At 36.2% G+C, this 26374-nt stretch overlaps 2 protein-coding genes across 2 annotated transcripts in view; one reads left to right on the top strand and one right to left on the bottom strand.

The window, feature by feature from the left end:
* Positions 1-26374, bottom strand: part of LOC143629028 (disease resistance protein Roq1-like) — a 127765-nt gene that overhangs the window by 31751 nt on the left and 69640 nt on the right. The window lies entirely within an intron of this gene.
* Positions 12208-19849, top strand: LOC143629059 (serine/threonine-protein kinase VIK-like). Its single transcript, XM_077098437.1, has 12 exons — positions 12208-12457; positions 17104-17340; positions 17450-17524; positions 17879-17959; positions 18037-18131; positions 18247-18367; positions 18433-18512; positions 18858-18920; positions 19004-19116; positions 19226-19311; positions 19470-19588; positions 19711-19849. The coding sequence occupies exons 1-12, from the start codon at positions 12431-12433 to the stop codon at positions 19847-19849; spliced, it is 1236 nt and encodes a 411-aa protein (XP_076954552.1). The 5' UTR covers positions 12208-12430.

Below are 26374 nucleotides of genomic sequence, written 5' to 3'. Positions count from 1 at the left end.
AACCTTTAACAGGTGATGTATTTACAGCACGTTTTGCTGATTGTCATTTTAACGAGACAATGTTCCCAGCATTAGGGGGAGAAATGAAAAAGCAAGAAAGAGATATATCATGGTGTGTACCATCATTGTTACACCTAGACCCAAGATCAAAACAAAGTGAGACAGAGGTTCAAAAAATAATACATCTACAAGAAATTGCAAATCAGTTACCTGATGCATTTACTGATATAAACAGGGTCACTAAATCTCATATACCAGCTGCTAATGCTCCAGCTCGAGTTGAGATTCCAAGCAAGCAAAACCATAATAATGCACCTCATGAATCTCAATAACGTTTAAAACGTGGAAGGCCAATCGGTTCAAAGGATAAAAATCCTCGAAAAAGAAAGGGTTCTGAGAAGGATACTGACCCTAAGGAAGGAATGATTGACAAAACCTTCCCTCAGGAAAGAATAAATGATATAACATTTCCTCAGGAAGAAATAAATGATTCCAATAAAGAATTGTCAATAAACTATGGTAAATCACATATAATGTGGGATCGAGATGAAATGGAAATTATTGATGATATATTTTCTTATTCTGTGGCAAGCGATATCATGGAAGAAAATGATGACCCTGAACCAAAATCTGTAGATGATTGTAAAAATCGACAAGATTGGAACAAATGGAAAGATGCTATGCAAGCTGAATTAAACTCACTAAACAATCGAAAGGTTTTTGGACCTATTGTCATTACACCAAAGTCAATGAAACCTGTAGGATATAAATGGGTTTTTGTGAGAAAACGAAATGAGAAAAATGAAGTTACAAGATATAAAGCAAGACTTGTAGCTCAAGGTTTTTCTCAGAGGCCAGGAATTGACTATGAAGAAACGTATTCTCCTGTCATGGATGCTATTACGTTTAGATATTTAATCAGCTTAGCAGTCTCTAAAAATTTAGAGATGCGCCTTATGGATGTTGTCACAGCTTACTTGTATGGATCACTAGACAGTGACATCTATATGAAAATTCCCGAAGGATTTAAACTCCCTGATGCAATAAGCTCAAAGCCTAAGGAAATGTATTCCATCAAATTACAAAGATCCTTGTATGGACTGAAACAATCTGGAAGGATGTGGTACAATCGTTTGAGTGATTATTTGATAAGCAAAGGATACACAAATAATCTTATTTGTCCATGTGTCTTCATCAAGAAGACAACATCAGGATATGTGATCATAGCTGTGTATGTTGACGATCTAAATTTAATTGGGACACAAAAAGAAATTAATGAAGCCATTGCTCTTTTAAAGAAAGAATTCGAAATGAAAGATCTTGGAAAAACCAAATATTGTCTTGGTTTACAAATTGAGCATATGCATAATGGGATACTTGTGCATCAGTCAACTTATACTGAGAAACTCTTAAAACGTTTCAATATGGACAAAGCAAATCCTTTAAGCACACCGATGGTTGTTAGATCACTCAATGTTGACAATGATCCATTTCGTCCTTGCGAAGATAATGAAGAGATTCTTGGTCCCGAAGTACCATACCTCAGTGCAATTGGAGCACTTATGTATCTTACTAACTGTACAAGACCTGACATTTCTTTTGCAGTTAACTTATTAGCAAGATTCAGTTCATCCCCTACTAAAAGACATTGGAATGGCATTAAACATATTTTTCGGTATCTAAAAGGAACTGCTGATTTAGGTTTATTTTATCCTAACAATTCAAAAGAAGGGTTAGTTGATTATGCAGATGCAGGTTATTTATCTGATCCCCATAAAGCAAAATCTCAAACTGGATACATATTTAAGAATGGAGGAACTGCGATTTCATGGCGTTCTCAGAAACAAACACTCATTGCAACATCTTCAAATCATGCTGAAGTCATTGCATTGCATGAAGCTTCAAGAGAATGTGTATGGTTAAGATCTATGTCACGACACATATTGATTTCTTGTGGACTAGAGAAAGATCGAATTCCAACTCCTATCTATGAAGATAATGCAGCTTGTGTCTCGCAAATGAAGGAAGGGTATATCAAAAGTGACAGAACAAAGCATATACCACCAAGATACTTTGAGTATACTCAAGACCTTATTAAAGACAATCAGGTTGAAATGAGATATGTCCAGTCCAGCAACAACTCAGCTGATTTTTTCACAAAAGCACTTCCCACAGCAACATTCAGGAAACATGTTCATGATATTGGCATGCGCCATGTACGAACAATGTAACGACCTGCAATTTGAGGGGGAGCTATATACTGCACTCTTTTTCCCTTAGCTAAAGTTTTTTCCCATTGGGTTTTCCTTTAGCAAGGTTTTTAATGAGGCAGTACTTCAAGACCCCGAAGTTTTGAAAAGGTGTCATCCAAGGGGGAGTATTATGAATCCACCGACGCTTTTTTTGGATGACCACTTTTTCAAAGATGAATCCACCGACGCTTTTTGATGACCATTTCTTTCAAAGCAATAATACATGTTTGTCTCCTTAAATAGTACCTTTGAACAGTAGTTTTTGTATTATAAATAGAATGATTTGAACGAAGGTTTATATCCAGTAAAATTCTCATATTCTCATATTTCCTTGTTTCTTGAAGTTCATATATTATAAGCTTGTTAAAGTTTGGGCTAATATTATAACAAATATTTAATTATCATAAATAAGATTGTTTTAGGAAGTGTTGAAACTTTCAAATCTGAGTAAAACGACTCAAATAAAAAAAAATCAATATTGCTACGTTGTGGGGCCAAGTTTCATTTTTAAATGTTAATAATAATAATAATAACAAAAGCAACAAAGAAATTTCTACAACGCCACATGCACAACTTGAATCCGAAATTGGCCATCTCTCTCTTTAATTTGGATTTACTTTACAAAGGTTATGATTCACGAAAGGCAACAACTTGGATAGTAAATGGGTCACCTCTCTTTTTTATTTTGAGTTTACTTTTCATAGTCTCCTTTAATCATATTAAACAGAAATATTGAATGAAGATTTGGAATGATTGGATCCGTTGTATCTCATACATCACTTTAAAATACCCTAGGCCGGATAAAAATCAGAGTCAAATTATTCTATAAATAGGGATATAAATGAAAAAAATAAAAAGGATTTGTAGCATAAAAAATTCCCTTAAAAATTAATAAAAATAATAATAACTCAAAATAAAAAAAGAAAGCAACAAAAAAAAAAGACTGAAATGTTTCACCAGTCTTAGAGCATTCTCATCCAACCACTCATTTTAGTTGAGGTGTGTTTTTATAATTTAGAGAGTGATTCAGGGTGTTGTGAGTGAAGAGTTTTTATATTTTAGAAAAAGTAGTGATTTTTCTGTATATTTGAAAAGTTACCGTTCATCTGCTATAATTTTTTAATATATTTTAAAAGTGGTTGTGAGTGAAGGAAAAAGAAAAGGTAATGATAAAAGGTATAAAAAGTATTATTTAATTGAAATAGAGAGAGAAAATATAGTGAGTTTTAGTGTAATTTTTGGTTTAGGGATAAGGGGTGGGATGAGAATGCTCTTAGAGCATTCTCGACCCATCCCTCATCCCTATTTCTATAATTAAAATAAATACCATTACATTTCTCTCATTTTCAATTAAATAATATTTTTTATGCCTATCATTACAGTTTTCTTTCTTCTCTATTCACAACCAATTCAACAAATATTAAAAAATAAATAAGGGCAAACAAAGTTTCCCCAAATTTACAAAAAAAATCACTACCTTTATCCAAACAGTTTTCAAATGACTTGATTTTTGTTAATTGGAAATTCAAACACCCGAATTGAAACATTGTTTCGTCGTTTGAATAACCGTTTCGAGATAAGTTTTACATCAGTCGAATCATATCGTTCTTCCGATCAAAAGCCCTAAAACATCATTTGAAATTCAGGAAAAAAACATAACGGCGTTAAGTGTTTTTTAACGGAGGTCCATTGAGACAAAAATAGTTGAAAGTTGAGACCAATTGTAGTGATTTTTAAAGTTAGGATTATTATCAACCAATACACAAAAGTTAGGATTATTTATTTCCAATTTACCTTGTTAAAATTGTTTACAATACCTAGGGACCCAAGTCACTCAATCTATTATTGAAGCATACCATATAGACCTTTCGTGTAATTAACTTTTTTCAGTAATAAATTTAAATTCCTGTCTTTTTGAAGTAATAAATTTAAATTCCTCAAAACTAATCAAGTTCAAACAATCCAGGTGACAAAATTAAATAGCAATATTATTTCCATGAAAGCCCCATGGAGCAACTTGGATTTAGATAGGCCCTATCTATTTATTTTTGTTTTACTTTTTAAAAGTCATGATGTCAAGAAAACCGCATGCAACAACTTGGATTATAAATAAGCCCTCTCTCTCTTTGATTTTGGGTTTACTATTCAAAATATTTTAGAGTTTCCTTATATTACACACGATGGAACAGAATAAATGATGTAATGAGTTTTGGAATGTGTTAAGTTATATATTCTTTCGTTTCTACTTTCAAAGCATGGTTTAAATAAAAATACATAGTTTTCTAAGAATAATAACAAGAGTATAAAATTTGAAGTTAAGAAATTATGTGAGACTATGGGGTGTTTGGGATTTATTATTTTGACCTCCTTGTGACTTTTAACTCTTTGAAATGTTAAATGATGTTTGGAATCCTTATGGTAGTTTTTTTCTCAAAATGGGTGATGGGAAAAAAATATTTATCAAACTAGGTTTTTATATTTTTTACTTATCAAAAAGGAAAATTGGTTTTAAATAATCCCAACTATCACATGTTGGTAAGTAACAGGCCCAACTTTGCACTTGGCTGGTGGCGGTCCCAACTAAAGGGGTATTTGTTTTTAACGGGCCGCGACTAACGGATGTTAACCCTGTTAGTGATTTGCTGACGTGGACCTTCTTCTCCGGTCGGAAACCTGCTGGAAACCTGCAACTCGCCTCCATTCTCCCTAATATCGTCACACCGTCTCCCTTCCTCTTCAAAACTCATCGGAATTTGAAAATGAAGTACATTACATCTTCTTCCATGGACAATCCCTAGATACCAAACCCGATCTTATTTTCAAAAATTCGAAGTCAATGTCTCACGATTTACAAAATAAGCATAGGGCTTTTGTTAAAGGGGTCAAAACGAGTCGAATGAAGTGTCAATTACCTCAAATGACGAACGATTGACGAGGGTGGACTTCGTCGGAGACAACAACGGCGACACGTCGGTTAGGTTTCGTATGAGGGGAAAGATAGAGAGAGAGACGGTGTGACGATATTAGGGAGAATGGAGGCGAGTTGCAGGTTTCCGGCTGGAGAAGAAGGTCCACGTCAGCAAATCACTAACGGGGTTAACATCCGTTAGTCGCGGCCCGTTAAAAACAAATACCCCTTTAGTTGGGCCCGCCACCAGCCAAGTGCAAAGTAGGGCCTGTTATTTACCAATAGATGATAGTTGGGATTATTTAAAACCAATTTTCCTATCAAAAATGAATTGAACAATACTTTTTATGATTAACAGTATTTTTTATATCTCATGAAACTAAGATATAATAACTGAACAAAAGGATCCAATTACGATAGATAGGTGGGTAAATGTGCAACACGTTGCGCCGCCACCCTCTTTTAAATGGCAAAACCGAAACCTACTGAAAACAAAGTTATAGCTCTTTTCTGAAACATAATAGCTTTGGAGGCAAGAGACCCAAATGTATCAAAAAACTTATTACAAAGCTACCATATCTCTGGCCGGCCTACATTTCACCATTGTGCTTTCGGCCAGCCATCATCAACGTGCATCACCACCATCTCCATCTTCATCGTTTTCCGGTTCAAAAGACCGTCTGACAATAGGCAGAAAGTTGAAAACAGAGAGGGAGAGATGGTGATTGTGTAATTCAGATCGCTAGTAGGTTGATTTTCTTGTTTTATGCCTCGTTTTTTACGGGCGGTTTAGGTGGTTTTTCGGCAATGGGTTTCTGATCTCGGTTCATGTGGTTTAGATATCTGTTTTGATATATTTTTCCCCTGCCATGCGATGGGTTTTAGATCTTGGTTTGTTGTGAAAATCAATCATATATGTTACAAAGGATTTTTATCATCTATGTTTGTCTAAATTGTCTTGAAACTACCCACAATACTCGAGTAAGAATACCCATGAGTTTGATTATTTTTTTTAACAGTGTTTGATAAGTATATAATACTTGACTCAAATTCATATGAAGCGTAAGACGTTAAGAGTTTAAATGTGTGTATACTTTATACACATGACTCTGACGTGTCGCACTCTGACTGCTTAAATGTAGGGTAGACTATAAAATGTGAGTTTGACTTTTTTTTAATAGTGTTTAAAATTATTCATAATACTCGAGTAAGTATTCTTTTGACACGAGATGCAAGTATATTTTTTTCATCTATTTTCCCTAAATTACATAGAAAATAGAAAAAGACGTTCCAAATGTAATCAAGTGGGCATAATAGATTGGCCTATAACCCTATACAGTACTCGAATAACATTTTGTTTATTTCTTCTACATTCAAACTAAAAAATATATCCATATTTGAAAAGAAAATAAAAATATATTGTTTAAAAATAATTTAAAAGATGTCTAATAAAGGTGCATAGCTCACGAGTCGTATAATCTGATACTGGTTGTATGATCTAAACCAATCCGACATTCCATAGTGACATATTCAGGAATTTTTTTTAAAGAGTTTATTATTTTTAGATGCTTCAATTTTAAATTGGTCAAAAAAAATTATTCAGGTAGATTCAAGTCGGGTAAGGGTGGCCCAACCATTTTAGGCAGTGTTTTAAAAACTGGTTCAATCCGGCCGGTTGAACCGGTTAAACCGGATTTCGTATAGAAGGCAGGTATTTTGAGCCCGGTATTTTTGGCCGGTTTGCTAGAACATCGTACCGGCGGTTTTTTCTAAAATACCGGTTTTTACCGGCAAACCGGTTTTATGTCAAAAGTTTTTTGATATTTGCGACTCGTATTTTATCAAAATTACTTTTAACTCAACAATTTATATTCAAACGTGTAAATTTTAGGACTGTTTTTTTTAAAATTGAGTGCTTTTATATTGTTTTTTCAATATAGATTAACTTTTTGATTATTTTTTGTTATGAAACATTTACTTTTGGGTTATTTTCGGAGTTAAAGTTGTATTTATAGAAAATTATAAGGTAAACTATTCAACCGGTTGAACTTCCCGGTATAACCCGGTTCAACCGGTTGTACTATTTTTTAGCCCAATCCGGTACGACTAGAAAACCGGTTTTTAAAACATTGATTTTAGGGGCCTAAAGCAACCTAAACTCTAAGGCATTTGACAAAATACATATTTTATCCTAACACATGCAGAATTAGCTAATAGGATTTTATGTGGAATGTAATTTTAGTTATTACAGGTCCGTCTAAAAATAGTCTTTGATTTAGATCATGATGGGTTAAGACAGGTCTACCACAAAATTTTAAAGATTAACATAATAGTTACAAAATATTCATTTGAATGTGGTATGCAACAATTAGTTAAAGCTCAAAACCAACAATGCAAGAAAGTTCAAAACAAGTCAAAATTAAAAAAAGATCTATTAGTTGCATATATATGTGAACATTGATCAAATTAATGGGTCAAAATTCAAACATTGAAAACTAATTAATAACTTATGCAACCAAAGAAATCTAACATATATACAATCATACACTAGCAAGTGAGCACTAAAGATGCTAAATTGTATGCGGAATCAAACTTGTATGCGGCGGGGGCCCATAAGGGTCTTTAACAAGGTTATGCAAATTGCAAAGTCAAGGTGACTTTGGAGGCTAATGAGCTATATAGCCCGAAGGCTAAGGAGGAGCTCAAAAAGGCCGTGCGTGAGTGGGAAAACGTGCAATACCCGTATGTGGTAGCTTTGTCGCAATGCACGAAGTGTACCCTGGATGAGTTGAAAGTATTGGAGCTGGTGGGAATGAGAAATGAACTCGACGAGAAAGGAAATTAACGCAGTGTGAATCCGTTTTATATGTACTTTTGCATTTGGTACTTTCACAGATTAATTTGTGTGTAATCAATGGGCTTGGTAACTTTCGAGTCAAAATGTCCAACTGGAGTATGTGATTGACGAAGATGGAGGTTAAAAGTCTTCTTTCGGCTATTGATACTTTAATAGGATACAATCCCAATCTTTAAACATATATATAGTATCTTTTTCATGGAAAAGTACTTGCTAGGATAGTAGAAAACCCGAATAAAGTGTGTGGCATAGTCCCATAATATACACCATGAAGATACTTACCGGTTATAACAAAGCAAATAATATTGGTTTGGATAAAATAAGCTCAAGATGTTTTAAAAAATAATTTGGTTTGGGTTAAAACATATATCGGTAAAAATGGAGTCGGGTTGAAGTGTGTTGGATTAGTAAAAAAGCACCAAAAATAACAGTGGTCCAAATGACTAAAGGATGCTTAAATACCGGTGTTTACACTTTTAATTAACAAAAATCAAGCTACTTGAAGCACCGTTTTGAGGTAATTTTTACATCAATCGACTCGTATCTTTATTCCAATCAAAAGTCCTAAAATATCAGTTTGAATATTAGAAAAAACTTAACGTCGTTATATTTTTTTAACGGAGGTCCAATGAAAACAAATGGTGTGCAAGTTGGGATCGGTGACAACTACTTTCTAAGTTGGGATTATTATCAGCCAACTGCATTAAGTTGGGATTATTAAATAACTTAATGTAATTTTAGATTTAGAGATAGTGAAAGGGATGCTAATGCTCTTATTCTCACAACCCACCCCATAACTTACAAATTTCCCCTCATATAATTTAGATGATGAGTTGAAAATGTTCTTAATGTAAATAATGACTTCTGGCAAATTAAAGGCAAATTGGAAATAAAATAATCTCACCTTTTGTGTATTGACCGATAATAATCCCACCTTTAAAAATCACTACCAACGGTCTAACCTTTTAATTATTTTTGTCTCAATGGTCCTCCGTTAAAAAACATTTAACGTCGTTACATTTTTTTCCGAGTTTCAAACCGATGTTTTAGGGCTTTTGATCAGAAGAATGATCCGGGTCAACGAATGTAAAACTTATCTCGAAACGATGCATTAAATGGATTGATTTTTGTTAATTGGAAATTCAAACACTCAAATTGAAACAACGTTTCATCGTTTGGATCACCATTCCGATAAGTTTTACATCAGTTAACCCGTATCCTTCTTCCGATCAAAAGCCTTAAAATATCAGTTTGAAACTCGGAAAAAAATGTAACGGCGTTAAGTGTTTTTTTAAATGAGGACCGTTGAGACAAAGTAGTTAAAAGGTTGGACCGTTGGTAGTGATTTTAAAGGTGAGATTATTATCGGCCAATACATAAAAGATGGGATTATTTATCTCTAATTAAATAACTTTGTAAAGTTTTACTAAATTTTCCTTTCATATATTTCATGTAACTAAGATTTATATTCATATACTATTAATTTGTATAATGATGAAAAGTGATATCTTAGAGCATTCCCAGCCCATCCCTACCATATATCCTTATATAACATATAATTACACTAAAAATTATTGCATTTTTTCTTTTCTGTTCAATTAAATAATACTTTTTATACCTTTATCATTATATTTCTCTCTTCTCCACTCACAACCACTTTCAGAAAATATTAAAAATTTATATGATATCTATAATGAAACCCCAAATATAACTTTCTCATATAACATTTTCTCTCTCCTCTACTCACAATCACTCATAACCAAATAATTTGCAAATCGCCTCACATGTTTATAAGGAACGGATTAAGAATGCTCTTAGGCCCTATCATGACATGATGAACATTATACTCTACATGCATATAGCAATCATGATGATACATAAAAAAAGGATTTGTTTGCAATTTCCACATAATCTGTACGAGCATTCTCATCCCATCTTCTATCTTCGAATCCAAAATTACACTAAAACACACTATATTTTTTCTTTTCTTTTCAACTAAATAATATTTTTCATACTTTTATCATTACATTTTCTCTGTCATTTACTCACAACCACTTTTCAATAATATTAAAAAATTATATGGGTGAACAGTAATTTTTCAAATTTATAGAAAAATCACTACATGTCTTTTTTCTCCACTCACAACACTCTAAACTATTCTTTATATTATAAAAACATCACACTGAATATGGTAAGGATGTGAATGCTCTAAATTAATATGTTGATAATTAGCCTATTCGTTACATGGCCGAGCTGGCTGGTTTTACCATCAAATATCGTGTTGCAATTATGGAGGGGCGACAAGAGGGCATCCGATAAATATTGAATGGTGCGGCAAGGTGAAAAGTGGTGAGCTAGGGTTGTTCTCCAATGGTTACATGATCCTTTCTTTTTTTAAAAAAAAATTATTTGTTTATATATAAAACAAACACTCTTTTTTCCAACAAACAGATCAAATCCCCAAAATTCTATATACACTTCTCCAACAAAAAAATCAAATCCCAAAATTTCAAGCATGAACCCAAACTCAAACCTGAATACGAATACGACACGGACCCGAACCCATGGTATCCGATGCACGCGTATTGACGATTCAAGTAACCCCTTCTTTCCCTAACTAACAAGGGGTTATCGATCAGCAATGCCACCCCCTCAAAGCCTGCAACCATTCTCTTATATGTTTTCTCAAAGTCGTCAAATGAGTGAAGTACCCTAAACACAAGCGGACCCTGAAACCGAACAACAAATATCTCCGCCCACCTCAAAACGTAGTCATAAAAAACCAAAGGAGGAAACAAAGAAATACGAGATGTAATACCGTGGAAACCAGAGGAGGAGATGGCGTTGGCAAATGCATGGATTGACCTGTCTGAAGACTTTGTTCAAGGTATATTTTTTGTATTTATATACACTATATGGGTGCCCGCGCGATGCTGTAGGGTATGAGCTCAAACACGACATTTGACGCACAACCATTTTAGAATTGAGAGAGATATCGAGAGAGAGCCAGTACGCGCCTAACCTAACAACAAGACGTGCGTAACCTAACAATAATATGTGTGTAACGCGATATCGAACGCGTAACCGGTGTCGATAAACGCGTGACACAAGGATTGCATTCAATGCATAACTGGTCCCAACCCAGCCCGAACCAAATTAACTCTTTTTGTATCACTTGTTTTGACCTTAACCACTACAAAACAACTTAAGTGAGCTCCTTCTAAGCTACTGGTCCTTTCTGTAACATCTCAACCGAAACAGAAAATGTCACGCTGATACATTGATAGCTCATAAGGTCATGACACTAATTATTTATTAAGTTTATTATATATTCCAAGATACTACACAAAAACAAATTAATCAAAACAATTCAATATTCCATCCTTTTGAAATCCGAGGGTCTACTAGATGTCTTCATAACATGGCAAATCTTCACACAAAATAAATGTAGCATATATAAAAATAAAATAGTCAACTGAAAGTTGGTGAAAATTACACAAGTTTTATATATATTTTATAAGGCAAAAATCATACAACCCACGTGCATCGTAGATTAATCATAAGTATAAATAAATATGAAATAATGTAAATTAGGATCCGTTTTATTTGGATAAACCAAACTAATAGGATGATCATACTAAATGAAGCTAGTGAGGATAATAAGACCAATTAGCAATTAAACTCATAAAACATAATTATTTAAGGCATAAACAACCAACAAGTAATGAATCACAAGAGAACATGAGGGTGTGTATTTGAAATTTGAGATATGAATAAACATAGTTCGTTTGAATAGGTGTATACATGCTAACCCTAAAATATGTAAATACGGAAAAAGGGTTGTTTAAACTTAGCAATATGATAACATTTGCGTGATTCTGTTTATGATTTTGTTGAAGGGGTATTAATAAGAGAAATTGAATATGGATTTATTATATTTTATTTTTAATTTATAACCGTTCAATGTTCATGAGACCGTTTGATCCATCTCTTTGCACGATACCTCATTCACGTGCAATCTTTCAAATGATAATAGAAAACCAAGATCCCTTTATTATTATTTTTTTTCTGAACAACGATTTACATGCTCGTTTACTTTCTACTTCTAAGCTACACAAACCCAAAAAGATAAAAAATAATAATAATAATAATAAATTAACTGTTCTTTCTCCACCAAATTTACCACTACTCCTTTCATTTGCTAATTCCCACCAATCAAACATGGCGACTTACTCAATGTTTTTTCTTTTTCTCTTAAACAATCAAACCATTTTACATTTCTTGGTGACTCAGTTTTTCTGTCTTTTTATTTGCATCTTCCTTAAAACCATCGGCCCATATTATTATTTATAAATCTTCAATGCTCATCTTCAAGCTGTTTACTTTCATCTTCAACAAAAGAATCTTGGAATCATGGATTCCTCAACATCACCTTCCATGGTCAGTTTTAATCCTAAATTCAGATCATAACATTATTGTTTTCATGTTTATATATATTTTGTCTGAACTTATGTTTATTGGTATGCATGTAGCGTTTGAAGTTTTAAGAAGCATGCTTGTGAATATGGTATATATTATATATACGATCATGTTTTTGTAGTTGATTCATTTTACTTATTTGAATTAATAAGATAACGTTTGAATCTTGTGGTCAAACTAGGATTCTTGTTGTAGGAATTTTTATTTTTTTTTGGCCCATGACTGTTAGGAACTTAGGATTAAACCACACGAACGCTATACAAAAGCAATAATACGACACAAATGTCGGGGATTTAACGTGGTTTGGTCTACAGGTGGTAACTTGGTATAATTTATTTAAGTGATAATCAATTACAACTACACGAGATTACAATGTTAATTAATAATATAAGCAGGATAACAAACGAGCTAGGGCTGGCTGCCCCAACCCGTCGTCGCCCCCTTTCACTTCTTGCAATCGTAGATGAACCCAACAATGAGTTCTGTAGGGGTATGGTATTAAACCCGGTTTTACGACCCTAAATTTATTATGTTTGGCTTATTTTATTATATGGACTAATACATTGTTATTGGGCTGAGGGGGTTTTGTGGAGGTAACCCTAACTGGGCTAGGCCCATTAGGGTACCATGATGGTGGCCATGAGGCTCCCTATATAAGCAGGTCTCCACCTCCTTAAAGGTTGGTTGGTCATTCTCAGTAAGAGCCACCACCATATTTTTGTGTCTGTGAAAAAGAGATCCTCGAGATTTCTTAGCGGTCACCTCCACACCCCCAAAGAGCCATTGCAGATCCCAAGCAGCCGGAGAAGAAGATCAAAACGTGGTTCGTTCATCTCGAAATCCGTGGAAACATCGTCATGGATCAGGTCAGATTCATTTCATGCTTCGACATTGGCGCCATCCGTGGGACGGCAATGAACCACACTTGCCTCTCTTCTCGGCCCTCCGATCTGTTCATCAATATCTCAGGTCTATGGTCTCTTCTTTCAGATATGTTCTATGGAAATCCAAAAATCCGTAGATCTAAAAATACTTCCAGATCTGGAAATGTACAGGAAGAAACCACCGAACTTTTGGGGAAAACCCTTAGATCTGTGTTTTTTCTAAGTGAAATATACCAACTCTAGTTATGATTTTCTCAGATCTGGGTTCGTTTGAGCAACAGCCACACTTCATACTCATAGATCTATAAATCCTATTAGATCTGTTGGTTTTACATAAAACCTACCTGATATGGATATTCAAAATCTTTGGATCATGCGCGCCACAGCGGGTCGCATGCGCGCCCAGGCGATTACTCTCCGCCACAGCGGGTCGCATGCGCGCCCAGGCGATTACTCCCCGCCACAGCGGGTCGCATGCGCGCTCCAGGCGATTACTCTACGCCACAGCGGGTCGTATGCGCGCTCCTGGCGATTACTATCCGCCACAGCGGGTCGCATGCGCGCCCAGGCGATTACTCCCCGCCACAGCGGGTCGCATGCGCGCTCCAGGCGATTACTCTACGCCACAGCGGGTCGCATGCGCGCTCCCGGCGATTACTCTCGCATGCGCGCTCACGCATCACGCATGCTCACGCGTATCACGTATGCTCACGCATATCACATGCTCACGCATCACGCATTCTCACGCCTATCACGTATGCTCACGCATCACGTATGCTCACGCACATCACATGCTCACGCATCTCCTATGCTCACGCATCGCATGTTATTGGGCTTCACGTATGCTCATGCATCAGTTGCTCACGCATCATGCACGTTCACGCACCACATCTGCGCGTGAGAATAAAGGAGGCATTGCGCAGGTCGCGCGTAAGCGACACAACAAATGAACAGTAATCCAAATCAGGATAAGAACAACCATGATTGTACTCATATGGCTACGCGCCATACTTAAAGGTTGGGAATCCTCATAATATCCCATATGGCTACGCGCCATACTTAAAGGTTGGGAATCCTCATAATATCCCACATGGCTACGCGCCACACTTAAAGGTTGGGAATCCTCATAACATCCCACATGGCTACGCGCCACACTTAAAGGTTGGGAATCCTCATAACATCCCATATGGCTACGCGCCACGCTTAAAGGTTGGGAATCCTCATAACATCCCATATGGCTACGCGCCACGCTTAAAGGTTGGGAATCCTCATAACATCCCATATGGCTACGCGCCACGCTTAAAGGTTGGGAATCCTCATAACATCCCATATGGCTACGCGCCACGCTTAAAGGTTGGGAATCCTCATAACATCCCATATGGCTACGCGCCACGCTTAAAGGTTGGGAATCCTCATAACATCCCATATGGCTACGCGCCACGCTTAAAGGTTGGGAATCCTCATAACATCCCATATGGCTACGCGCCACGCTTAAAGGTTGGGAATCCTCATAATATCCCATGTGGCTACGCGCCACACTTAAAGGTTGGGAATCCTCATAATATCCCATATGGCTACGCGCCACACTTAAAGGTTGGGAATCCTCATAATATCCCATATGGCTACGTGCCACACTTAAAGGTTGGGAATCCTCATAATATCCCATATGGCTACGTGCCATACTTAAAGGTTGGGAATCCTCATAAACCCAAACGGCCACGCGCCAATATAGGCTAGGCACACCTCATAATTTGCCCGAGGATGGGAAATTTATAATACATCCACTCTTAATTTATGTCTTTGCAGGTTCGGCTATGAGCCGCACAAGCACCCATGACATCGTTATTATTATTGGGCCATTTGTGCCTCCATCACTATTTTGAAGACAAGCCAGGACAGTCACCCTGCGCAGAAGAGGCCCTTTTAGGCCAGTCATTATCATCATACTACAGCTCGTAAGTCGCCTCACGCGCAAGCTTTATTATTCTCAAAGCTCATAAGACGCCTCTCGCGCGCAAGCTTTATTATTCTCAGCTCGTAAGACGCCTCTCGCGCGCAGGCTTTATTATTCTCAGCTCGTAGGTCGCCTCTCGCGCGCAGACTTTATTATTCTCAGCTCGTAAGTCGCCTCACGCGCAAGCTTTATTATTCTCAAAGCTCATAAGACGCCTCTCGCGCGCAAGCTTTATTATTCTCAGCTCGTAAGACGCCTCTCGCGCGCAGGCTTTATTATTCTCAGCTCGTAAGACGCCTCACGCGCAAGCTTTATTATTCTCAGCTCGTAAGACGCCTCTCACGCGCAAGCTTTATTATTCTCAAAGCTCATAAGACGCCTCTCGCGCGCAAGCTTTATTATTCTCAGCTCGTAAGACGCCTCTCGCGCGCAGGCTTCATTATTCTCAGCTCGTAAGTCGCCTCTCGCGCGCAGGCTTTATTATTCTCATAGCTCGTAAGACGCCTCTCGCGCGCAAGCTTTTATTATTCTTATAGCTAGTAAGTCGCCTCACGCGCAAGCTTTATTATTCTTATAGCTCGAAAGTCGCCTCACGCGCAAGCTTTATTATTCTTATAGCTCGTAAGTCGCCTCACGCGCAAGCTTTATTATTCTTATAACTCGTCACCATCATGAAGAAAACCTCCCAAAACTCAAAAGACAATAAAGATAAGGCCAAAGAAAAGGGAAAAAACCGCCTCACCTCATAAAGTCCAGCGCTCCACCTAAACGCTTGCGCGCTTAGGAGCAACGCTGGACTTGGGGGGCTTGTAGGGGTATGGTACTAAACCCGGTTTTACGACCCTAAATTTATTATGTTTGGCTTATTTTATTATATGGACTAATACATTGTTATTGGGCTGAGGGGGTTTTGTGGAGGTAACCCTAACTGGGCTAGGCCCATTAGGGTACCATGATGGTGGCCATGAGGCTCCCTATATAAGCAGGTCTCCACCTCCTTATTAGGGGTTGGTCATTCTCAGTAAGAGCCACCACCATATTTTTGTGTCTGTGAACAAGAGATCCTCGAGATTTCTTAGCGGTCACCTCCACACCCCCAAAGAGCCATTGCAGATCCCAAGCAGCCGGAGAAGAAGATCAAAACGTGGTTCGTTCATCTCGAAATCCGTGGAAACATCGTCATGGATCAGGTCAGATTCATTTCATGCTTCGACAAGTTCATTCTACATTTTTTAGTGATTCTAAATTCTAACCTGTCTTTCATTTGACCAAAAAGTCAACTTTTCAATCTTCCCTTAAGTTTAGAAGCTGTCTCTTTAAGTCAATATAAGATTTTGCAGGCTTACAATCCTTTATATGTTTGGTGCAGTTGGGGAAAATAATCAAAATATGACCCGAGTTCTTGTTGTTTATGCATTTTAATACATCCACTTCTTTTCTTTTGAAATAACATGTTCATAATTCAGACAAGCAAGTCTCCATATCCAAACCAGCATAGTACCAGTGTTAGTTTTTAAAGATTAAATCTTTTTTATAACATTTTATGCGCAATTCACACTAATAACCTTGTTTAAGCCTTTACTTATGAGTCCCAGTGGTAACTTGTTTGACAAAAAAAAGTCAAACCACATCTCTAGTTTCCAAGTCTTATCAAATTTAGTGCATTCAGTGATACTAATTTCTAGGTATAATATATAGCAATCTTTTTCAGTTTTTTACAACATTTGTCCTCTTTTTGCATGATTACTAATTCTATCTTATGTTTGCAGCAAAGTCAAGTGCAAAAAACCGACTCAGACGGGCCCTACCGTCTTCTTTACTGCTCGGGTAAGGGCAACAAATGGGGAGTTATGCAAGAGCTTGATAAGGGTGTGGAACCTAATGTAGGAGATTATGATAAAAGAACCGCACTTCATTTAGCTGCTTGTGAAGGTTGTACCGAAATTGTTCTTTTACTTCTTGAGAAAGGGGCGGATGTTAACTCTACTGACCGATGGGGTCGGACCGTAAGTGTTATTCTTTTAACAAGATCATGAAATTGTAAATTTAGGTGGTGTTTTGATGCGCATTATTATTATTGTTGTTGCTGAGGTTGGTTTTGATTAATATTTGCAGCCACTTTCGGATGCACTTGGCGCAGGCCATTTGGATATTTGCGAAATCCTTAAGGCGCATGGAGGAATTGATCCGGTACCTTATTTTCCCTTTATTGAAAACGAGTCAATGAAAATGTCTGCCTTGTAGTCAAACCTATTGTTTACCAGATGCAAAATGGACCATGACTTTTGTTTGATAAATGTTATGAATGGATAGTTTGAAACACTGTAAATTACCATTTTAGCCTTTTGAATGATTTGATTTTTATGAAATGTGACTAATGGATAAGTGTTTTAAGTATATGGAACTGATAATCTAAATAGTAAATGTTAATGAAACATAATGATATAAGTTTAATAATATTATCACAACATCAAAAGTAATCTTAATATTTGTAGTTCAAGAGTATCTGTTTGACCTCAAAAGTCAAACCATATCTTTCTACAGATTGTAGCTGATTCTCAGACTCCATGTTACTGGATTCATTACACTGAAGTTCAATTGAAAGAAGCAGTTCTTATTGGCGAAGTAAATACTTCATCTAAATCGTTAAAATATTATATTTTGAAATTAGTTTTATGTTAGAAACTTGCTAATGTCAGCAGGGTGCATATGGTGAAGTTTATAAAGTAAAGTGGCGCGGTACAGAAGTCGCTGCAAAGACAATCCGGTCTTCGATTGCATCAAATGAGAAAGTGAGGTTAGCTTTGACCAATTAAAGTCAAACCTAGTAGTCTGTTTGACTCTCATAAAGTCAATGAACTCATTGGTATTCATTTGGTCATCTGACTTTCTGTTTTATAATATGTTTACAGAAAAGCGTTTTTGAAGGAACTTGCGTTATGGCAAAAGTTGCGTCACCCGAACATAGTGCAATTTCTTGGTGTTTTGAAAGACTCGGACCGGCTTATTTTCTTAACGGAATATCTAAAAAATGTGGGTATTTTTTATTTTTGGGTTCATTGATTTAGCGTTTACTTAAAAATGTGGGATTCTTTTAGGGAAGTTTGTATGATATTCTAAAAAAGAAAGGAAGACTTGATCCATTGACTGCTGTTTCTTATGCTTTGGATATTGCAAGGTATGTCATTTCTCACTTCTATTATTTGTTAACCTCATTTAAGATTTTACACTATGAAAAAAATAGTTGTACCGAATGCAAAATCAAGATTTGAACATTCATTGGGGTCTTATATTCATCCAAAATCATCCGCAAGAGTAAAGTTTGACTTTTATGAGGTCAAACAGATTATTTTTTCTAATCCAAATTTGATGTGGAATTTCTTTTCAAACTTAACACCAAAAAGTTTTAAAATTTTTAGCTTTTATCAATTTCATTTTTAGCATCTACATTTTCTTGAAAAGTTGAAGAGTCGGCTTAAATTTTTGAATTTTCACACATGAAAATCGATTTTGTATGATACAGGGGTATGAATTATCTTCATCACCATAACCCGCATGCCATAATTCACAGGGATTTGACACCGAGGTACACACCAGACAATCTTTGTTTTCGAGTATGAACTAAAATAACAATCGTTTAACTTCCACACAAAAATAAAAATCTTTCAGAAATGTATTGCATGATGAAGCCGGACGTTTAAAAGTTACAGACTTTGGTTTAAGCAAAATTGCACAGGAGAAAGATGTTTATGGCTACAAAATGACTGGAGGAACTGGATCATGTAATAAAATCTGATATTTTATCATAAAAATGAAGTCTTTTTATTTTTTTTTATCTTTTTTAACATTTTTTTGGATTATTTAATCCTTTTCCTTTTGTGCTTCTTTCAGATCGATACATGGCTCCTGAAGTATATCGTAGGGAATCATATGGCAAGAGTGTTGATGTTTTCTCGTTCGCTTTGATTGTTCACGAAGTAAATCACACTCACTTCTTATTGCATAGTTTGACTTTTACCTTTTGACTTTTATAGTCAAAAGTTTGCAAAGACTTGATCTTTGTGATTTCATTGAAACTGCTTATTATTTATTTATGGTTTGCATATTAAAATGCTGTGTCTATATGTGGCATTAGATGTTTCAAGGCGGGCCATCTAATAGAGAAGAACCACCCGAACATGTGGCTGACCAACGAGCATATGAGGACTCGAGGCCACCATTATCTTCGTATCTATACCCTGAACCTGTGAGGATGTAAGCTACTTCAAATTTACTTCATAAAATTTAAATCCATTTATATGAAAACGGGTCGATTAGGGATAGTTATAACAATTAGCTAAAAGTTTGTTAGCATCTTAATAATATCAATTTTACAGGCTCCTAAAAAGATGTTGGCACCGGAATCCTGATGTGAGGCCAAAGTTTGAAGACATAATAACCGAACTTGAAAACATTTTGGAGAATGAGCATACGAAGGCGGGCGTTGGATTGTGTCGAACCTGTGCAATCTTATGAGTTATCATTTCAAGACATGTTTTTGGCACTGTGTGTATGATATATTCATACATACGTGTATACGTTTAGGTTCTCTTGCTCTTAATGATGGTGCATTATGTTGGTGTGTGTGTTTGTATACATGATAAGATATGAATTATGGAATGTGATGCTTCATCTTAAGATGCATTTATAAATAAAGAATTTTTTTAAGCATTTAGCTATTTCTAAGTTTTCTTGATTTCATTATAAATTTATAACTACTGCTAAAAAGAATTAGTTTATATGGCAAAGAGTTCAGTTTGACTTTTATAAGGTCAAACGTTTCGCATTCGACCAAGCCGATGATATTCCATTACATGCATTAATTGATCCACTTGAACCAAATTCAAAAACAAACAGATGCAAACTGCACAACTACATTATCTGATTACCACCAACCGCAGCTTCATCTTCTTCCTCCATCTCTACAGGCTTCAACGCTATTAACTCATCAAGCGTACAGTGCACATTGCGACAAGGCTACAACATAGGGGAAGCGCGTGTGTTCCAGCTCAACAACGGCCTTGAGAAACTCTTCATGCGTCTTAGACTTATACAGCAAGACATCCTCCAACGCCACACCAGCTTTGCAGCATTCGTAACCTTGTTCAACGCCATAGTGAGCCCCTGATTCCCATAATTTTTTTTGCACAGCCGCCAACAGTCGATTATATTCCCCACTTTTGTGCAATCTGTTTATCACATACTCGAAACCTTCCTGGATCAACCACCGTCGCTCAGACAAAACCCGCTGCAATAAATTCTCTAACGACACGCTCTTGCGTCCTGCCAGCTTTCTCAAGCTCAATCTTCGCGTTCAGCTTATCCACCGTTTCATTCTTTAGCTCAAGCTCCGCATTCAGCTTCTCAACCACCTCCCGTTGTAGCTCAAGCTCCTCATAAGCCTGCTTCAACTTCTCCTGCATTACAGTATATTTGTTAATTCAAAATTAATATTCATTAAAATCAAGGTTGCAAAAGTCGCTAGGCGGACCCTAGGCGGCCGACTGGGGAGTTGGGTGTACTCGGATTACTCGGAGAGTACTCGGAAATGGTAAATATAAAGCAAATTAATTTTTGGAAATTATATGTATGTCAAATATGATAAGTTTATTAATATTTATAAGAAACTAAGTGGATATCAATATAAATAAGAGAAATACATTTTTAAATACTAAATTATTCTAAAATTTGATAATCATTAATTAAAAAAAATGATATTTTTTCTTTAATATTACAGAAATGCGAATTATGTTTTATTATTTTAAGTCAAAATTGGCCAAAGTTAACCGACTATATGTGATTCTGGCTGAGGTTGACCAACTTTGAGCGATTCTTAGTAACTAGGCAAAGTTAATGAAACTTGCCTCGACGCCATGCCTTGTAGCGAGTACTCGGGGAGTACTCGGCCTTGTAAACCTATTTTTACAACATTGATTATAATAATTTATAACCAATAAAATTAATATTTGTTACCTCACCCTCAGCAGCCTCTTTTCCTTTATCCAAAATCATCCTCCTCAGTTTCTTTAATTTCTTCACCTTCTTCGCCAACTTCACATTCTTCGCATGCTCAAGTTTCATTTGCAGGCGATACCGAGAAATCTGATTACGCAAACGGACTTCCTTCTTCGTTTCTTTCTCATGCCACTTGCGAAACTCCGGTACCGACCCTACAAGGTGTTTCACAAAACCTGCCTGGTTTAAGCAATAGACGTCAGGCTTCGGGTCATCCTCTTCCTTCTCGTCACCCGGTTTTGATATAACAACCTTTTTTCCTTGCTTGTCATGACTAGATACACATACACCCACGTCATCTTTATTTTCATGAGACCGGCTATCTTCACTAGAAGTCGAAACCAAAACTACAAACTTCCTTTTCTTTGAAGAAGAAGCCGATACCTCCGGCTGCTGTTTCTTTCCACCTTCACAAAGGGTCTGTTTCTCCGGAACATCTTTCGTGTTAGAAACCACCATTGGATCCAGCTCGGTTTCGTGACCCAAAACCAATTTTTCAATGTCGGGTTGAACACGACTTGAGCCACCTTCATAGCTAACACCGATTGTTCGGTCCAGAACATTGTCTTCGTTTTCAGCAAGAGAACGCGTAGCAAGATTAACATCCCCTAGACCCTTAATCTGGATATACTTGAGCAAACCCATTTCTGCAGTACGAATTTTAACGAATGTCACACAAACACAAACTATTAACAATTTACACAACCAAATTAACCATATCATACCCTCATCCCCAAGTTTCAAAATAGGTTCGGAATTCACATACGGCCAGTTTCGACTTAACCCGATCATGACCAAAACATGTTCAGGAAACGTTTGCAAGGAGTGTTGGCTCATACGGATCAAACAATCAGATCAAACAAATGAACATACGAAATATTGGGGTGACTGTTAAAATTAATCATTTCAATTTCATAATTCATAACATTACTCTAGTTGCCTTCATTTGAGCTATTGGCCTATTGTGTACTTGGGCTTGTTTGGATATGGATCTACATGCTTGTTCTTTGCTCACACATAATCTCTATTGATCGTATCTCACCGTCTACAAACGGTCGGTTGCTTCAAGCCCTAATCACATATGGAAAGGAGCCATTGATTGAAGGACGCTCCCTTGGTTAGAGTTCAAGTATAAATACAGGCTCTACGATATTTAAGATTAAATAAGCATTCGTCACAATAAATCTTATTCTTGGTATTCTTATTCATCGGTAATCAATCCGATGAGAGTCGTCTGAAGTTCCATGTAATTCTATTTCGATCAGTGTGTAATCATTTGTTCTTTTTTATCAATTTCAGTCATTTGACTTTTCATACAATTAAATGTTCTTAGAGAATAAATAGAATATCACATTTTCTGACACAACCCTCAGACTCTTTTCATATAATCAAAGGAACTTAACGAATATACGAAGAAAAGAGACCTCTTGACATACAAAACAATAGCCAGACCCCTATTTCTAGATCTACTAAACTCGCTCTCCAAGACTGATGCTAAACTTTCTCTCAAAAGACAACACATTTCCTAAACCTATTATAATTCTAGTAACTAAAATAAAAATATCAAAATAAATATTAACTTTATTAATAATTCAAGAGACCGGGTGCTTCAGTCTTCCCATTATTATAAAGATGAGAGAAGACGCACCTGGTAAGAAAGAGATTTGATATCCTTGGAAGCAGGTGGGTTTATGATTTGAAGTTTGAACCAATCAAGATGAAGAAGAAGAACAATTATGTGGTTTAACTTTACCAGCTGTATATGAGGAATCTAGTTCAATGTTTTGCCAAATATGGAAATAAGGTGACAAGCTGAGTTCTGACTTTCAAAATTGAACGTGTGTATAAATGTGAGAAAACAAACAAAATTTAATGTGGAATTTAATAGATCGGACCAATAGAAAGTTTGAAAGGAGCTGAGCATTATCGTCTTAAATAAAGCTTATTTAGTTATCGAGTCTGAGTGTGAGTCTTGTATGAAAAGATTATATAGGCTTGCAGTCACGAGCCTTAACAAACCTAGTGTATGCTTAAGTTTAAAGTTTAAACTCCTTAATAACCTCGAGTCAAGTTTTTGTTTGTTTAGCTGAGGTTAGGCTTATTAAGGTCCCATGCTATTGTGATTTTAACTATTTAATTTGAGGTCATAGTGGCAAATGTGTATGAATTGCAACTAAGGTGTTGTTTGTTTTTTAGACAAAAAATTGTCTGCAATCTGAGTTTATGTATGCAACCGAAGATGTGGTCTGAAGGTCTGCAATCTGAAAATATAATTGTTTGTTTTATAAACTAGATATCGTCTGCATAAGCTGAAAATTAGTTACCTGTCATACATATCACAGTAGATAGAAGTCATTTAACATCTGCAGGCTGCTAAATAATTGGTGGTGGTGTACGAATTGTGGAAGTGGGTGGTGGTGGACGATTGGTGGCAGACGATTGTGGTAGGCGATGAACGGTGGTGGTGGACAGTGGGAGGTGGTGATGGACGGTTGCAGTGGTGGTGGTTGGACGGTGGTGGTGGGTGGACGGTGATGGTGGGGATGGACGGCGGTTGATTTTTTATTATTATTAAATTTAGCATCTTTGTTGCTCGCTAGCTTGTGTATAATTGTATGTATGTTAGATTTCTTTGGTTGCATAAGTTTTCAATGTTTGAATTTTTACCCATTTGATCAATTTTCACACATATATATATATATATATATATGTATATGCAACTAATAGATCTGTTTTAATTTTTTTCATTGTCGGTTGAGCTTTAACTGATTCTTACATACCACGTTCAAATGAATATTTTGTTATATTATGTTAATCTTTAAAATATTACGGTAGACCCGTCTTAACCCATAATGATATAAACCAAAGACCATTTTTAGACGAACCGTAATAACTACAATTACACCCCACATAAAATCCTATTAGCTAATTTTGCGCGTGTTAGGTTAACATATATATATTATCAAATGCCTTGGGTTTTAGGTTGCTTTAGACTAGGGGTGTTCTTCGGGTTTTGGGTTGTTTGGGTTCGGTTGTTCGGGTTCGAGCTCAAAATAAATTGACCCAAGAACCGACCCAAAAAAGTTTGGTTTGTTCGGGTTTCGAGTTATACAGGTCAGGTAAACTCGGGTTGGGTTTTGGGTTTAACAAATTTTAAAAAAAAAATCCACCTTTAATAATATCATAAATTAAAAAACCATATTCCAAGCCATTATAAAACCATAATATACAGCCATATTCAACAATAGCATATATTATTTAGCAAAACATGGAATTTATCATACAAGAATGCATTAGACGGGATGAAGGAGCGTTATAGCCTGTGGATTAATACTTGTGTAGATTGAAGAAACATGCTCAATAAATATTGGTTTAAATACATACTATTTAAGTTTTTGAATTGAAGATACATTCTCAGCATGCTTTATGGTCATTAATACATTGGGATGTGATAGATCCAATATTAATTGGAGTCTTGAGAACAACCGAACAATAATATGTAAGGTCACCGTGCTACTTCACCGCTAAACTACCCTATAAAATTAGGGATACATGCATTGATGTATTATACTTCGGGTTATTCGGGTCAACCCGAATCTGGGTATTTCAACCCAAATGCCGAATCGAATATTTTATCTCGGGTTCAGGTTGGGAGTTTAATCGGCCCGTGTGGATTCGGGTTGGGTTATTTGGGTCTCGGGTCACTTCGGTTCGGGTTTGTTATTCGGGTACGGTTAAAAAACACACCCCTACTTTAGACTCCTAAAATGGTTGGATCACCCCTGCCTGACTTGAACCTATCTGAATATTTTTATAACTAATTTGAAATTGAAACATTGAAACATTGAAAAATAGTGAACCCTTTAAAAAAAAATCTTGAATCTGTTACTAGATGATAAAATATCATATTGGTTTAGATCACTCTTATTTACTAATTTTGACGTTATTTTACTAATCTCGTGAAAATAGCGTTAAAAGTGGCGGAAGGTTAATCAGGCATCATGTGGTGGCGTTGATAGCCGAAAGACAAGGGCACATACACCAATCAGCCGGTGTCCCGATGATTGAGTGCTATGTGCCTTATGTCCAAGGCTTGATGCAAAACTACTATCGAGCCGGGGGTCTCACCGGAAGCAGCCGATAGGGGTAAGGCTGTCTACATCTTACCCTCCTCAGACCCTACCATAGCATTGCTATTGGTGGGATATACTGAGTACGATGATGATGATGATGATCACTCTTATTAGACCTCTTTTAAATTATTTGTAAACAATGTTTTTCTTTTCTTTTCAAAGATGAATATTTCCATTTTTTAGGGAATTTTAGGGACACACACCTTTTTGCTAAAAAACCAATCAATACGTCTTGTATAGGCCTATACGGAGGGTCTCATATACCCCTCGTATAGTCCATATGAGACGTATAGAGTCCCGTATAGTCCTATACGTAACGTACAGTGTGTCCCTAGTTGGACCCTATTTTTTATACTTTGAAAGTTAAAAGTTTGTATATTATAGGACAACTGTTATGCCCACTTGATTATATTTGCAAACGTCTTTTCCTATGTAATTTGTGGTTGTACCTTCTTATATATTATCTTAATCGGAAAAATCACCAAAATAGTATGACATTCGTACGCCATATCTTTTTAAAGATGTTTCTATTTTCTAGACTTCTATATAGAAATAATTTTTTAGATTATGCTAAGAACATTTTCTTTTTTCTAGAAAATAAAACAAAAACAAAATTTTAATATAAGAAAAAAAATGCCAAAATAATTATGTGGACCATAGAATTTTTATAAATAGTCATCTATAATCAACCTCATGCAGATGGCCTTCTAGTTTGGTAACATAAGTAACGGTTAATGTTTGAGATCTTATGGTCTCATTCAAAACTCGACTCAAGGAAGTTGCTGATAGTGGGGGTAGGTTTCCTTTTCATGATGTCATTGGGTGAATCAGACTTGGACCTGCAAAATCAGTA

Source organism: Bidens hawaiensis, unplaced genomic scaffold, assembly GCF_021521415.1.
Source record: "Bidens hawaiensis isolate Kalapana, Puna unplaced genomic scaffold, B.hawaiensis_p1.1 tig00005142_1, whole genome shotgun sequence".
Classification (NCBI taxonomy): Eukaryota; Viridiplantae; Streptophyta; class Magnoliopsida; order Asterales; family Asteraceae; genus Bidens; species Bidens hawaiensis.
Note: the sequence above shows the minus strand (reverse complement) of the source record. Positions and strands in the feature narration are given on the sequence as shown.